The sequence below is a fragment of the Salvelinus alpinus genome, chromosome 25 (assembly GCF_045679555.1).
Source record: "Salvelinus alpinus chromosome 25, SLU_Salpinus.1, whole genome shotgun sequence".
In the NCBI taxonomy this organism is placed as follows: domain Eukaryota; kingdom Metazoa; phylum Chordata; class Actinopteri; order Salmoniformes; family Salmonidae; genus Salvelinus; species Salvelinus alpinus.
The window spans coordinates 465,748-481,063 of NC_092110.1; the positions used below are offsets into that span (position 1 = coordinate 465,748).

Here is a 15,316-nt window from a genome sequence, read left to right on the forward strand (position 1 = left end):
CTGGGTGAGCGTTTTCCTGTTTGCTTATGGTGGAATACAGCTCATTCAATGCTGTCTTAGTACCAGCCTCTGATTGTGGTGGTATGTAAACAGTTGCGAAAAATGCAGATGAAAACTCTCTAGGTAGATAGTGTGGTCTACAGCTTATCATGAGATACTCTACCTCAGGCGAGCAATAGCTTGAGACTTCCTTAGATATTGTGCACCAGCTGTTATTTACAAAATACATAGTCCGCCACCCTTTGTCTTACCAGAAGCCGCTGTTCTATCCTGCCGGTGCAGCGTATAACCAGCCAGCTGTATGTTGATAGTGTCGTCATTCAGCCACAACTCCGTGAAGCATACGATATTACAGTTTTGAATGTCCCGTTGGTAGTTTAATCTTCCACGTAGGTCATCTATTTCATTGTCCAAAGATTGCACGTTTGCTAGCAGAATGGAAGGAAGTGGGGGTTTATTTGATCGCCTACGAATTATCAGAAGGCAGCCCGCCCTCTGGACCCTTTTTCTCCACCTCCTCTTCATGCAAATCACGGGGATCTGGGCCTGTTCCCGAGAAAGCAGTATATCGTTCACGTCGGGCTCATCAGACTCATGAAAAGAAAAAAGGATTCTGCCAGTCCGTGGTGAGTAATCACGGTCCTGATGTTCAGAAGTTATTTTCGGTCATAAGAGACTGTAGCAGCAACATTATGTACAAAATAAGTAAAAAAATATGTTACAAACAACGCAAATAAACAAACAACAAAATACAATCGGTTGGGGGCACGTAAAACGTCTGCCTTCTCTGGCACCATTGTCATGAAGGAAGTAGATATTTTGGCATTTATTGCTATGGTGATAAACTGCAGATGTAGATTAGGCGGCCCCCTATGGCGTCAGACTGACAAGGGCAGCATTTTCTGAACTAAACTGACCAAGACTCACCTCCAACAACACATAAAACTTCACATAACTCTGCTCAAAAACAATGACAAATTATATCAACCACTGGCATAGGGGCTTTTTAAGTGAGCGCTGATGCCACCCTGTGGCATAAGCAGTGCCCACTTTGTAAAGCAGTGCCCACTTTGCAAAATATTTATCGCCTCTCCGGGGTGCTGTTGGAGCGACGCATCGTTGCGGCGCTCTCCCAACATTCAAAAAAAAAATCTAACATAAATCATGTAGCAGATATAGCATATATCTGTAGAAAGAGTATGTGGCCTTTTCTGTAGCCTACAGGCTGTAGATAAAATGTATGACAATGTAATGAGACAGACAGTTTTTACATCACGCAGGTTTCTCTGATCAAATAGCCTAAACTAAATGGCGCCCATCAAATAAAAAAGTGCTGACATGTTAACAAACAACACACCCTAAAAACAGGACAGGTCAAAGTAAAATGGAAAATATGGAATGGACAATCAGGCCTAAGTAGGGCTCTGAGTGTGTTTTGAGGGACTGAGGGTTTTACGTTTTTGTTTTGTATTTAGTTTTTTGGGGACATTTGAGTGAATTCCATTTTACGTTTTGGATATCCCTTTTTTTATTTGTCATCCGGGATCATTGGGACATCCCTACTCTAACCTTAACCATAAACCTAACCCTAATCTTAACCTTTTTCAATTTCAAATTCAGTGAGTGTAGGGACGTTCCAATGAACCAGATAGCACGGAACCTTTTCTAATTTCCAGCATCCAGTAGTGGGCGGCAATACACCGTTTGCCCTAAAACATCACAGGAGAAGAAGAATGGTTTCCACTAGTTACCATGAAAACAACCAGTTTTAGTCTTAATTTAAGTTTATGTTTTGGCATAAGGTTAGCCGCGTGGTTAGGTTGAAGGATAGGTTTAAAATCCCATTTTAAGAAGATAAATTGTAGAAATAGGCATGGTTTATGACTTTGTGGATGTGGTAACTAGTGACGAACGACATCTACGTAACTTATGACGTTACTGTCTTTGGTCACGTGACTCCTCCGAAGGAGCAGCATGGCGGACATATATACGCAACCTCAAAACAAACTCCTGCAATTATACACTTAGCAAACCACGAAAACCGTGCGACAGGCCTAGGCCACGTCCGCCTGAGTACACTGCAACATGGACGAGGATAATAAACTTCAGTTCCCGTCCCTTCCTGCGTCAAAGGATGACCTATTGGTAAGCGCTAGCATGCAAGCTAACAAAATCTTTCTGGTTAGCTAGCAAATGTCATGAACAACTTAGCTAACTTGCGAGTATACTCAAAAACAGCCCTTAACATGAACAACTTAGTCTAATAAAATGTAATCTCACTCGCTAAATCGGACTTTTAGCTAAATGTAATCATGTCTGAAGCATTTTTCAAATTCTCTTGAATCACATTTCTGATCAAATTATGTTTTCCGTTAGCTACCTAGCTAATTTACCTAGCTAGTTTGCTAACTACCTAACCACATATCGCCAGTCGAAAGAGTTCAGCTAGCTGTCCTATTGGCAAGTGTAGCTTATGCTCGCTACAATAACACATCCGGGTAGGGGTATCTTGTGGCAGATGACTACTGACCGGCTAAGAGAACGAACTAACCAGTCAGTTAACACATTCCATTGATTTTCTGATCTATTCCACAGGACTGGGCGTATCCAATGAGAAGAGAGATGCAGGTACCGTTAGCTAGTTGCCCTTTTTGTCCCCAAAATGGAATTATTGTAAGGGGCACCAAAAGTGACTGCTGCTGAGTGATATTAGTTATAATAGCTAAATCATGTAATCTCATAATAATGTACCTAAAACCTGTTCATCTGTTGTTTTAGGAGATTCTACCAGGTCTGTTTTTAGGTCCCTACTCAGCTGCTATGAAAAGCAAGGTAATTTGGTATCCCGTAAATCTGCTGGGGTGGCTATTCTTATCTGCTGAGGGCAGGTGTGGGTGTAGGCATTTGTTCCAGACCAGTCATGCGGAAACCGTTTACTGTTTAAGAACCAAACGGAATGAAACTACCCAAATATTTAACCTTTTTTTAGCTAGACAAGTCAGTTAAGAACAAATTCTTATTTACAATGACGGCCTACCCCAGCCGAACCCGGACGACGCTGGGCCAATTGTGCGCCGCCCTATGGGACTCCCAATCACGGCCCGGATGTGATGCAGCCTAGATTCGAACCAGGTACTGCAGTGACGCCTCTTGCACTGAGATGCAGTGTCTTAGTCCACTCCGCCACAAGTAACGCTAATTTGCAATAGACAAAACGTTTTGCAACAGAATTGGCGTAATGATTACACCCCTGATTCAACCTGTCAAAGTCTTGACTATAGACTGGGTTTAGTTGATTACTAGAAGCAGATGTGTTTCTGCTTGGCTAGATCAAAAGCCAGAACCCACACCGGCCCTCTACGTTGGTCATCGAACCATTGAAGGTCCTCAGCACAGTTTTCCTATAGCGATGGAACTAATGCTTACGAGTGTTTTAATGATCCTACAACGGCCGAATAACAAATTACGTGTGTCGTTGGAGCATGTGTTGATACTGATAGGATCGACAGAAAGGCAGGGCTGCTCTCTGATCAGCCTTCTCCATTCAAATCTTACCATGAAATTATAATTATTCCACAATACTAACGACGGATCAGCTCCTAGAGAGATGATTTTGGGAAACCGGGCCCTGGACTATAAAATAACAACATACTGTAGAATCTCAAAAAGTGAACTCAACTCTTTTGTTCTCTTTTAGCTTTCCGTCCTTGAAAGACAGGGGATAACGCACATGGTGTGTGTCCGCCAAGATATCGAGGCCAATTTTATAAAGCCCAACTTCCCACATAAATTTAGGTAAGCGACAAACTGAGAACAGGTACTTGTGGTGTTTATAACTCAGCCAATGACATCTCTCACTTAATATATCAGCTAATTAATGTGGCCTGCTTTCTTCTGTTTTTAGATACCTTGTTTTAGATATTGCTGACAATCCTGTGGAAAACATAATTCGATATTTCCCTATGGTGAGTTTCAGCATGAGTGTGGTGGATAATGTTACATGGTATTGCAGTCGGTCAATAAAAAAAGTGGTCAGCTGAAGCAGATGCTTAGCTACAGGACTGTTTTGCTAGCACAGACTGGAATATGTTCCGGGATTCTTCCGATGGCATTGAGGAGTACACCATATCAGTCACTGGCTTCATCAATAAGTGCAATTGAAGTCGGAAGTTTAAATACACTTAGGTTGGAGTCATTAAAACTAGTTTTTCAACCACTCCACTCCAAACTATAGTTTTGGCAAGTCTACTTTGTGCATGACAAGTCATTTTTCCAATAATTGTTAACAGACAGATTAGATTATTTCACTTATACTTCACTGTATCACAATTCCAGTGGGTCAGAAGTTTACATTCAATAAGTTGACTGTGCCTTTAAACAGTTTAGAACATTCCAGAAAATGATGTAATGGCTTTAGAAGCTTCTGATAGACTCATTGACATCATTTGAGTCAATTGGAGGTGTACCTGTGGATGTATTTCAAGGCCTACCTTCAAACTCAGTGCCAAACAATAGTATGCAAGTATAAACACCATTGGACCACGCAGCCGTCCTACCGCTCAGGAAGGAGACATGTTCTGTCTCCTAGAGATGAACGTACTTTGGTGCAAAAAGTGCAAATCAATCCCAGAACAATAGCAAAGGAACTTGTAAAGATACTGGAGGAAACGGGTACAGAAGTATATATCCACAGTAAAACGTGTCCTATATCGACATAACCTGAAATGCCGCTCAGCAAGGAAGAAGCCACTGCTCCAAAACCACCATAAAAAAAGCCAGACTACGGTTTGCTACTTCACATGGGGACAAAGATCGTACTTTTTGGAGAAATGTCCTCTGGTCTGTTGAAACAAAAAAATAACTGTTTGGCCATAATGACCATCGTTATGTTTGAAGGAAATGGGGGGGATGCTTGCAAGCTGAAGAACACCATCCCAACCGTGAAGCACAGGGGTGGCTGCATCATGTTGTGGGGGTGCTTTGCTGCAGGAGGGACTGGTGTACTTCACAAAATAGATGGCATCATGAGGAAGTAAAATTATGTTGATATATTGAAGCAACAGCTCAAGACATGTCAGGAAGTTAAAGCTTGGTCGCAAATGGGTCTTCCAAATGGACAATGACCCCAAGCATACTTCCAAAGTTGTGGCAAAATGGCTTAAGAACAACAAAGTCAAGGTATTGGAGTGACCATCACAAAGCCCTGACCTCAAGCCTATAGAAAATGTGTGGGCAGAACTGAAAAAGCGTGTGTGAGCAAGGAGGCCTAGAAACCTGACTCAATTACACCAGCTCTGTCAGGAGTAATGTGCCAAAATTCACCCAACTTATTGTGGGAAGCTTGAGGAAGGCTGCCCAAAACATTTGACCCAAGTTAAACAATTTAAAGGCAATGCTACCAAACACTCAATTAGTATATGTAAACTTCTGACCCACTGAGAATGTGATGAAAGAAATAAAAGCTGAAATAAATCTTTCTCTACTATTATTCTGACATTTCACATTCGTAAAATTAAGTGGTGATCATAACTGACCTAAGAAAGGGAATTTTTACTAGGATTTGGAATTGTGAAAAACTGAGTTTAAATGTATTTGGCTAAGGTGTATGTAAACTTCCGACTTCAACTGTACATACCCCAACCAGAAGCCATGGATTACAGGCAACATCCGCACTTAGCTAAAGGGTAGAGCTGCCGCTTTCAAGGAGTGGGACTCTAACCCGGGAAGCTTATAATAAATCCCGGTATACCCTCTGAAGAACCATCAAACAGGCAAAGCGTCAATACTGGAATAAGATCGAATCGTACTGACGGATTACCAGGACGTGTATTCCGAGCATGCGCTGACCAACTGGCAAGTGTCTTCATTGACATTTTTAATCTCTCCCCGAGTCTGTAATACCAACTTGTTTCAAGCAGACCACCATAGTCCCTGTGCCCAAGAACACTAAGTTAACCTGCCAAAATGACTACCGACCCATAGCACTCACGTCTGTAACCATGAAGTGCTTTGAAAGGCCAGTCATCGCTCACATCAACACCATTATCCCAGAAACCCTAGACCCACTCCAATTTGCATACCGCCCTAACAGATCCACAAATGATGTAATTTCTATTGCACTCCACACTGCCCTTTCCCACCTGGACAAAAATAACACTGATGTTAGAATGCTATTCATTGACTACAGCTCAGCGTTCAACACCATAGTGCCCTCAAAGCTCATCACTAAGCTAAGGACCCTGGGACTAAACACCTCCCTCTGCAACTGGATCCTGGACTTCCTGATGGGCCACCCCCGGGTGGTAAGGGTAGGTAACAACACATCTGCCACGCTGATCCTCAACATGGGGGCCCCTCAGGGGTGCGTGCTCAGTCTCCTCCTGTACTCCCTGTTCACTCATGACTGCATGGCCAGGCACGACTCCAACACCATCATTAAGTTTGCCGATGACACAACAGTAGTAGGCCTGATCACCGACAACAATGAGACCGCCTATAGTGAGGAGGTCAGAGACCTGGCCGAGTGGTGCCAGGACAACAAACTCTCCCTCAATGTGATCAAGACAAAGGAGATGATTGTGGACTACTGGAAAAAGAGGACCGGCCACACCCCCATTCTCATCGACGGGGCTGAAGTGGAGCAGGTTGAGAGCTTCAAGTTCCTTGGTGTCCACTTCACCAACAAACTATCATGGTCCAAACACACCAAGACACACACCATGGGTCCTCAGATCCTCAAAGTTTTACAGCTGCACCATTGAGAGCATCCTGACTGGTTGCATCACTGCCTGGTATGGCCTGCTCGGCCTCTATACCAGGCGGTGTCCGAGGAAGGCCCTGAAAATTGTCAGACTCCAGCCACCCTAGTCATAGACTGTTCTCTCTGCCTGCCCTGCCCTGTCATGTTATTGTTAAAGGCCTAAATGTATATATTTTTCTCTCCACAGATTAAAGAATTTATTGATGGCTGTTTAGCCAGTGGAGGTAATAAACATTTCTTTAATTGAATAGTATCTTGTCTTTAGAATTTAGTTGCAATAAACTGTGTGCGTATAACTGTGTGCGGGTACTTTTACTTCAATGTTACAGTTCTTGTACCCTGCACCTTGAGAATTGTTGGAATTTGCAGTACTATACAGTACTTTTGAACTCTTTACAATATACACTACCGTTCAAAAGTTTGGGGTCACTTAAATGTCCTTGTTTTTGAAAGAAAAGCTAAAAATGTTGTCCATTAAAAGACCATCAAATTGATCAGAAATACAGCGTAGACATTGTTAATGTTGTAAATGCTGTACCTTTCCCTTCACAGAACAGAGCAAACTGGCTCTAACTAGAATAGAAAGAGGAGTGGGAGGCCTCAGTGCACAACTGAGCAAGAGGACAAGTACATTAGTGTCTAGTTTGAGAAACAGACGCCTCACAGGTCCTCAACTGGGAACTTCATTAAATAGTACCCGCAAAACACCAGTCTCAACGTTAACAGTGAAGAGGCGAATCTGGGATGCTGGCCGTCTAGGCAGAGTTCCTCTGTCCAGTGTCTGTGTTCTTTTGCCCATCTTTTCTTTTTATTGACCAGTCTGAGATATGGCTTTTTCTTTGCAACTCTGCCTAGAAGGCCAGCATCCCGGAGTCGCCTCTTCACTGTTGATGTTGAGACTGGTGTTTTGCGGGTACTATTTAATGAAGCTGCCAGTTGAGGACTTGGGAGGCATCTGTTTCTCAAACTAGAAGCTCTAATGTACTTGTCCTCTTGCTCAATTGTGCATTGGGGACTCCCACTCTTTCTATTCTGGTTAGGGCCAGTTTGCGCTGTTCTGTGAAGGGACTAGTACACGGCGTTGTACCAGCTCTTCAATTTCTTGGCCATTTCTCGCATGGAATAGCCTTCATTTCTCAGAACAAGAATAGACTGATGAGTTTCAGAAGAAAGTTATTTGTTTCTAGCCATTTTGAGCCTGTAATCGAACCCACAAATGCTGATGCTCCAGATATTCAACTAGTCTAAAGGCCAGTTGTATTCCTCCTTTAATCAGAACTACAGTTTTCAGCTGTGCTACCATAATTGCAAAAAGTGTTTTTCTAATGATCAATATTAGCCTTTTTAAAATGATAAACTTGGATTAGCTAACACAACATGCCATTGGAACACAGGAGTGATGGTTACTGATATTGGGCCTCTGTACGCCTATGTAGATATGCCATAAAAAATCAGCTGTTTCCAGCTACACTAGTCAATAACAACATTATCAATGTCTACACTTTCTGATCCATTTGTTGTTTTAATGGACCAAATATGAGCTTTTCTTTCAAAAACAAGGGAATTTATAAGTGACCCCACTTATATCTTGACTCTGTCCTTGTCTTGTTCACATAGGAAAGGTACTAGTTCATGGAAACGCAGGGATATCAAGAAGGTTTGTCACATCTCATGTTATCGATTTGATTTTGAATAGATCCATAGTGTTTGAAAATACTCTTCTTGCCTGCTTGTCTATTGATCATGCTTGATCTTCCTGTTAGACCAGTATTACTCTCAATCACACTTGTCTTGTCCTTTCAGTGCTGCCTTAGTTATTGCATACCTTATGGAGACATTTGGCATAAAGTACAGGTAAGACCATTCAACCAACCAAGCAGGTATAATTTATTGCACAGACACTGTCCAGATGCATTGTGACCAAATATCTAGTAAAATGTCCTTCTGAAATGTGCTGGTTCTTCTACAGGGATGCTTTCAACCACGTTCAGGAGAGGAGATTCTGCATCAACCCTAACGTGGGCTTTGTGCATCAATTACAGGTAGGGTCCTGTGTATCAAGTCGTGAACTCATAATCTTTCAAACAGCTCTGATCACTGAGATTACATGAGGCATATTCAATGGTTTTCAACTTTACAAATGTGGCAGATGGATGTCTGCTTGATACGAGACATTTCTGTCTGAATGGTTTGTAAATGCTGCGCTCTCCATCTCTTGATGACGGGTTTTCTAGGAATATGAAGCGATCTACTCAGCTAAACTAACCATCAAGATGATGTCACCAATACAGCTGGGCAGATCGTTCTCCCTGCATGCTGGAATGCCAGGTCAGTGTGTGCATCTTCCATTCAGGTTACAGGAACCTGGGCTCATTCCACGCTTACCAGACACGTTTGTGTCACCATGGGTGCATTTTAAGATGACTTACCAACGGCCTAGAATGCCCTCGATTGCAGTCGGCGGAGGTTCTTGTGTACAGACAACACATTTAGTGGTTTTCCAACCGCAAAGCTCATATAGCAACAGGGCACCATCAAAATAGCCACCGTTTTAGAGAAGAGTTTATTGTGACATTCTACCACCCTACATCGTCCAACAACACATTTAAAAACACTCACAAACGAAATATCATATTGCGGTGAGAGGTCTCTCAAATATCACATTCGTTTGGATCCACTATAGCAGGGGTACTCAAGTACTATTTGAGAAGTTCCGGTCACACACCTTTCCTAGGTGGCAGACCCCCACCTCGAAACCCATTTGACCCAAACTGTTCACAGCCCTCTTGGCGGAGATAGAATTTTTCATTTTAAAGCTAATTTCCCGCAATTCTACACATTTTCCATGCCCTATGAGAGTTTATATGATATCGGGTTGAAGTCCGACTGCGGTCTGCCAGTAGAGTATATGGGGGCACTACAGCTTATAAATCGTGGCAAATTATTCTTATTCAGGTTCACGTAGGTCAAGCTAAACACCCTAATTAATGATTGGGGGACAATTGTGCTTTCCACAATAGCTGCAGGGTGCAGTGGATGAGGAGCAACTGCAGAGACTTGAATCAAAACTTAAATCAAAACGGCATCACCGCCAATCATGTGGTTTATGCAGTCGACATGTAGGCTCAACTTTTATCCCCATGTTACAATATGCATTGAAAGAAGTTGATCAGCAACTGAGCAGAATTGATGCTCTCAAAAGTGCCCAAAAACAAGTGGTTCTTTCCCATGAAATTCAGGTGTTTACACAAAGTTTATTAAAGGGATACTTCGGTAATTTCCTACTTACCCAGATTCAGACAAACTCACAGATACCATTTTTATGGCTCTGCGTGCAGTTTGAAAAAAATTTAAGGTAGCATATTGTCCCGAAGTATCCCTTTTAAGTTCACCACCAGTCACTGCTGTCTTTCCCTTTCTTTATTTCTGGATGTTTGACCCTGTGAATGTCTGTACTTCGCAGGCAGCCTGAAACGAAGCCTGGAGGAAGACGAGGACTTCGGGGGAATGCAGGTCACTGCTGCACAGAACGGATAGGTTTATTATGCAGATAGCGGTGTCTTTGCATACAGTGCACTCTTCTTTTTTCTTTTTTTCTTTTTTTTTTTACAAACATTTTTATTGGGATTAAAAATGTAAATATTTCAATTTTTCTAACGGGGAAGGGTGGGGGATTGGGTTCGCTTCCTGACGTCTGAGACCAAAGGGAGGGGGGTACAGTTTCATAAGTGATTATTTTTTGCTGTATGCACTGATGTTTTTTGCAGTTTTATACTATTTAAAGCATTTTGCATTTTCAGCGGGACAGTATTGCAATAATGCACTTTTGATACTTGAATTGTTATTTCTCGCCAGAAGGTGGCAGTTGGCGTAAGGGACAGTAATAGAATGTCAATGCCCTATAGAGAGATGGAGGCCCACATTTGGGATTTGGGAGTGTTGGACAGAGATCAGGCTTAAAATGTGATGGTATTTAAGTGAAAGGGAGAGAAAGCTTGCCAGAGAATTAACGACCCACTGCTCAATAAACAGACTGCTAACATGTCTGTTGTACTGTCATTTCTAGATTATCAAGTTAACGTAAAAGTCAATGCACCCAAGTAGTGTAAGTCAGGTTTTTGTATTTCGAGCAATAGACAAAGTAACAACCAGTCGAATGTTAAAGTATTTATTTGCATTTTACATAGAATGTATTCTTATAATTAAATGATCAAATACAAATGTCTCCAGTTATGACTAATAGTTTTAAAAACTAAGGTTGAATAAATAAGCTTTCACTACAATTACATTTAATTTACCCCACACAAATATACATGGCAATTCTTTGATATCTGATACCAAATGTACTGTAGCTATGTATTTTATGCGACAGAATTTCCTCTTGATTACAAACTTCCTGAGGGCTGATGCAACCCATGTCAAATCAAATTGTATTTGTCACATGCGCCGGATACAACCGGTGTACAGTCGTGGCCAAAAGTTGAGAATGAAACCAATATTAATTTTCACAAAGTCTGCTGCCTCAGTTTGTATGATGGCAATTTGCATATACTCCAGAATGTTATGAAGAGTGATCAGATGAATTGCAAAGTCCCTATTTGCCATGCAAATGAACTGAATCCCCAAAAAACATTTCCACTACATTTCAGCCCTGCCACAAAAGGACCAGCTGACATGTCAGTGATTCTCTTGTTAACACAGGTGTGAGTGTTGACAAGGCTGGAGATCCCTCTCATGCTGATTGAGTTTGAATAACAGACTGGATGCTTCAAAAGGAGGGTGGTGCTTGGATTCATTGTTCTTCCTCTGTCAATCATGGTTACCTGCAAGGAAACACGTGCCGTCATCATTGCTTTGCACAAAAAGGGCTTCACAGGCAAGGATATTGCTGCCAGTAAGATTGCACCTAAATCAACCATTTATCGGATCATCAAGAACTTCAAGGAGAGCGGTTCAATTGTTGTGAAGAAGGCTTCAGGGCGCCCAAGAAAGTCCAGCAAGCGCCAGGACCGTCTCCTAAAGTTGATTCAGCTGCGGGATTGGGGCACCGCCAATACAGAGCTTGCTCGGGAATGGCAGCAGGCAGGTGTGAGTGCATCTGCACGCACAGTGAGGCGAAGACTTTTGGAGGATGGCCTGGTGTCAAGAAGGGCAGCAAAGAAGCCACTTATCTCCAGGAAAATCATCAGAGACAGACTGATATTCTGCAAAAGGTACAGGGATTGAACTCCTGAGGACTGGGGTAAAGTCATTTTCTCTGATGAATCCCCTTTACGATTGTTTGGGGCATCTGGAAAAAAGTTTGTCCGGAGAAGACAAGATGAGCTCTACCATCAGTCCTGTGTCATGCCAACAGTAAAGCATCCTGAGACCATTCATGTGTGGGGTTGCTTCTCAGCTAAGGGAGTGGGCTCACTCACAATTTTGCCTAAGAACACAGCCATGAATAAAGAATGGTACCAACACATCCTCCGAGAGCAACTTCTCCCAACCATCCAGGAACAGTTTGGTGACGAACAATGCCTTTTCCAGCATGATGGAGCACCCTTCCATAAGGCAAAAGTGATAACTAAGTGGCTCGGGGAACAAAACATAGATATTTCCATGGCCAGGAAACTCCCCAGACCTTAATCACATTGAGAACCTGTGGTAAATCCTCAAGTGGCGGGTGGACAAACAAAACCCCACAAATTCTGACAAACTCCAAGCATTGATTATTCAAGAACGGGCTGCCATCAGTCAGGATGTGGCCCAGAAGCTAATTGACAGTATGCCAGGGCGGATTGCAGAGGTCTTGAAAAAGAAGGGTCAACACTGCAAATATTGACAAAGATAAAATGGCGCCTAGAGTGCAAAAGGACATTTAAAACCGAAGGACTCATGGATGACATGTTGATATACTGTAACTTCTGGCATTAAAATGGGGTATAATGTGGATGTTGCTGTAACATACAGTGTGTAAAGGTAACCATGGTCATGTTTGTACTCTACAGTCTATGTTTTTCATCATGGGGAATGTGAAACTGTCTTCCGGACAAGAAAAACATGCTGTGAACACTTATGAGTAAGTCTCAGGTTTATATCATGTGAATATTGCTATGCTGAATCCTTTCAATCAACGGAGTGACACTGTCCGGCCATTAGAGCCCACCTTCTGTTAGTCTCCCTATAAATTAGAGGACTTACTAACCAGAAATTAGATCAAGTTCCACAAGGCGAGGCCACGCACGTGGGACGAATGATCCCATCTCCTTAGAAGCCAAAAACACTTATCGAGGAAGCCTTATCCAACTCACCTGAGAGGAACTTTGCCGAACAACACACTCTTCTCACTCACGTCGAACCACTAAGTTTTATCTTTACCTAAGGGGACCCGAACATTCCAGTGCACCCTAGTCCCTTAACAAACTTTATCTCGTTGTGTCTATGTAAAAGTGGTGGCTGTAACTGGTTATTGTAAGACTTTTAGTTGGAATTACATATCAATGAGCAATACTGTCCTGACACTGTCCACAGTGGGTGTTAATCTGTAACCGGGCTGGTCTACCTCTAGTTAGGGAGCCTATAGTTTCACGGCTGTGAAACTATACTGATGTAGTCTCTCCTTCACTTTTCCTGTTCTCACAAATAATAATTTCCAATTCTCCAAAGTCCTGTTAAAGTGTTATCATATTTGCATGTGAGTAGGCTACATAAGCCGATTCAATTGATCTGCATCGAAGTGCATATCGAGCAACTGGGTTCTTGAAGTCTGAGAGCTTGACGACTATTCAGAATGATAATATAGTAAATTGATTGTTGATTAATTAAGACTATTGTTGATTTAGGATGAATTATGACGGTTAATGATAACTACTGATAAAGTTAATTCAAAGGTTCTCTCTATATCAATACCCTTAATGATGCCCTTCTTAGATTAATTTCGATAGGATAACCAAATTAAATAGATAAATTAATTATTCCCATAAAGAATCAGTAAATGATTTTCTTTTTTTTGTTGTTGTTGAATTTTTACCCACTTTTTCTCCCCAATTTCGTGGTATCCAATTGTTAGTAGTAGGTAAAATAAAAAATAAATAGCATTCTGACTATGTTACCGTGTCTCCCAGGTCCACGCCTGCCTTGTAAGATTATCTTTGTAAGGAGCAGCATGGACACACAGTTACTGGAATTTGTCTCCTCTCCTCCTATTGATTTTTCGGGGGCATTTACATGAACAAAAGAGACATACAAGCCATTTCTAATGATTTTATCCTCCATGCATTAGAGGTCAGGAGACAGGAAGAGGACGTGAGGAGGTAGATAAGTCAACTATGGGGGGGATTCAGAGATAGAAATGGCCCTCAGTGATTCCTCAGTGTCTCTGGAGCTGTTATTGACAACTCTGGATCAGATGGGTAATGTGTTAGGCTAAGGAAGTGGATGTGCAAGTGCTAGATCGGCTTTTTTTTAGCTCGATGCTCTTTGGGAAAAAATGGATTATCATAGCTGTATACGGTAGTTAAACTGTATTCAGTGACATGTTGATTGTTGTATTCGGAACTCAACAGATTGGCACTTAAATATTGCAGTAATGATTCCACTGGTATATTTGCTAGGAAATAATGTATCAATTGCGGTAGTTTTGGTAACATTATCAATAACAACTTGGAGGTGTTTGTTTTAATCAATCCCAAAGCAACAGTCATTCATGTGTTATTACAGTATTATTTCCATTTAACAGTCATTTTGACTGTAAGTCTGAGTGCTACCACTAACATACCAATCTAAGGATGCCCTCCTGTGATGCATTTCAGTGCAAGAAATCCCCAAAATCCTGTGGCCAAACAATACCTTTCTGGAAAGCATGTGGTCAGTTGAGAACAAATTCTCAATAACGACCTGACCAAGGCAATAAAACACACCCAGAAGACACAATTACATAAGTTCAGACAACAAATCAACAAATATTCAGAAAAGAACTGTCACGGTACTCTGATAACAGTTTCCATCTAGCTTATAGGCCATTGCCCCTAGACAGTAGTATCTATACTGTACAACTGCAGACACTCTAGTAACACACATGAATGTACAATATGTACAAGACAAGGGCCACTGGACAATGATGCTCCAGCCACCTTCAGCCATCTCCAGTTACTGGTGAAGAACAACCCCAGTCTTTAATGTGTTAGCCAGCGACACATTGGAGAGGGAGAGCTTAGTATTGAATGGAGCTTGCAGGAAATGGGGGGCGGAAAACTGATACACTGGTTTACATGATTCCAGCACGACGGATCAGTGCATTGAGTGGGAGATACATATTGAGGAGAGATAGTCTGTCTGTGTATTAATGGCTATGGCCATATGCTGGAATGGGAGAGTAGTGAGTCATCCAGGCTGATCCCAATTGATGGGGCCTGGAGGTGTAGCAGGGAGTGTTGCTAGTTTACTTCAACAAGTTAAAATGTAACATATATACACATTTTCTACCAGACCTTGGTTCAAAAAGGGCTTGTTCGCTTTCAAATACTTAGATGTCGGATCTTAATTTGATCCAGTTTGCAACAGCAGGAAAAT

The 15,316-nt window shown here is 42.0% G+C and overlaps 1 protein-coding gene across 1 annotated transcript; it reads left to right on the forward strand.

The window, feature by feature from the left end:
- The first annotated feature begins 1,940 nt into the window (after window positions 1–1,940).
- On the forward strand, window positions 1,941–10,802 carry LOC139553138 (serine/threonine/tyrosine-interacting protein A-like). The gene is made up of 11 exons (XM_071365096.1): window positions 1,941–2,145; window positions 2,596–2,628; window positions 2,779–2,832; window positions 3,698–3,795; window positions 3,905–3,965; window positions 6,948–6,984; window positions 8,378–8,417; window positions 8,564–8,614; window positions 8,730–8,802; window positions 8,995–9,088; window positions 10,224–10,802. Exons 1-11 carry the CDS (start codon window positions 2,086–2,088, stop codon window positions 10,295–10,297), a joined length of 675 nt encoding a protein of 224 aa, XP_071221197.1. The 5' UTR covers window positions 1,941–2,085; the 3' UTR covers window positions 10,298–10,802.
- Window positions 10,803–15,316: the final 4,514 nt, after the last annotated feature.

What these genes read in the sequence shown, in the direction of transcription:
- LOC139553138 (XM_071365096.1), top strand. Translation starts at nt 2,086, where the DNA reads ATGGACGAGGATAATAAACTTCAGTTCCCGTCCCTTCCTGCGTCAAAG. An exon ending in AACTTCCCACATAAATTTAG is followed by an intron (nt 3,796 to 3,904) that starts GTAAGCGACAAA and finishes TTCTGTTTTTAG; the next exon opens with ATACCTTGTTTTAGATATTG. An exon ending in TGGCTGTTTAGCCAGTGGAG is followed by an intron (nt 6,985 to 8,377) that starts GTAATAAACATT and finishes TTGTTCACATAG; the next exon opens with GAAAGGTACTAGTTCATGGA.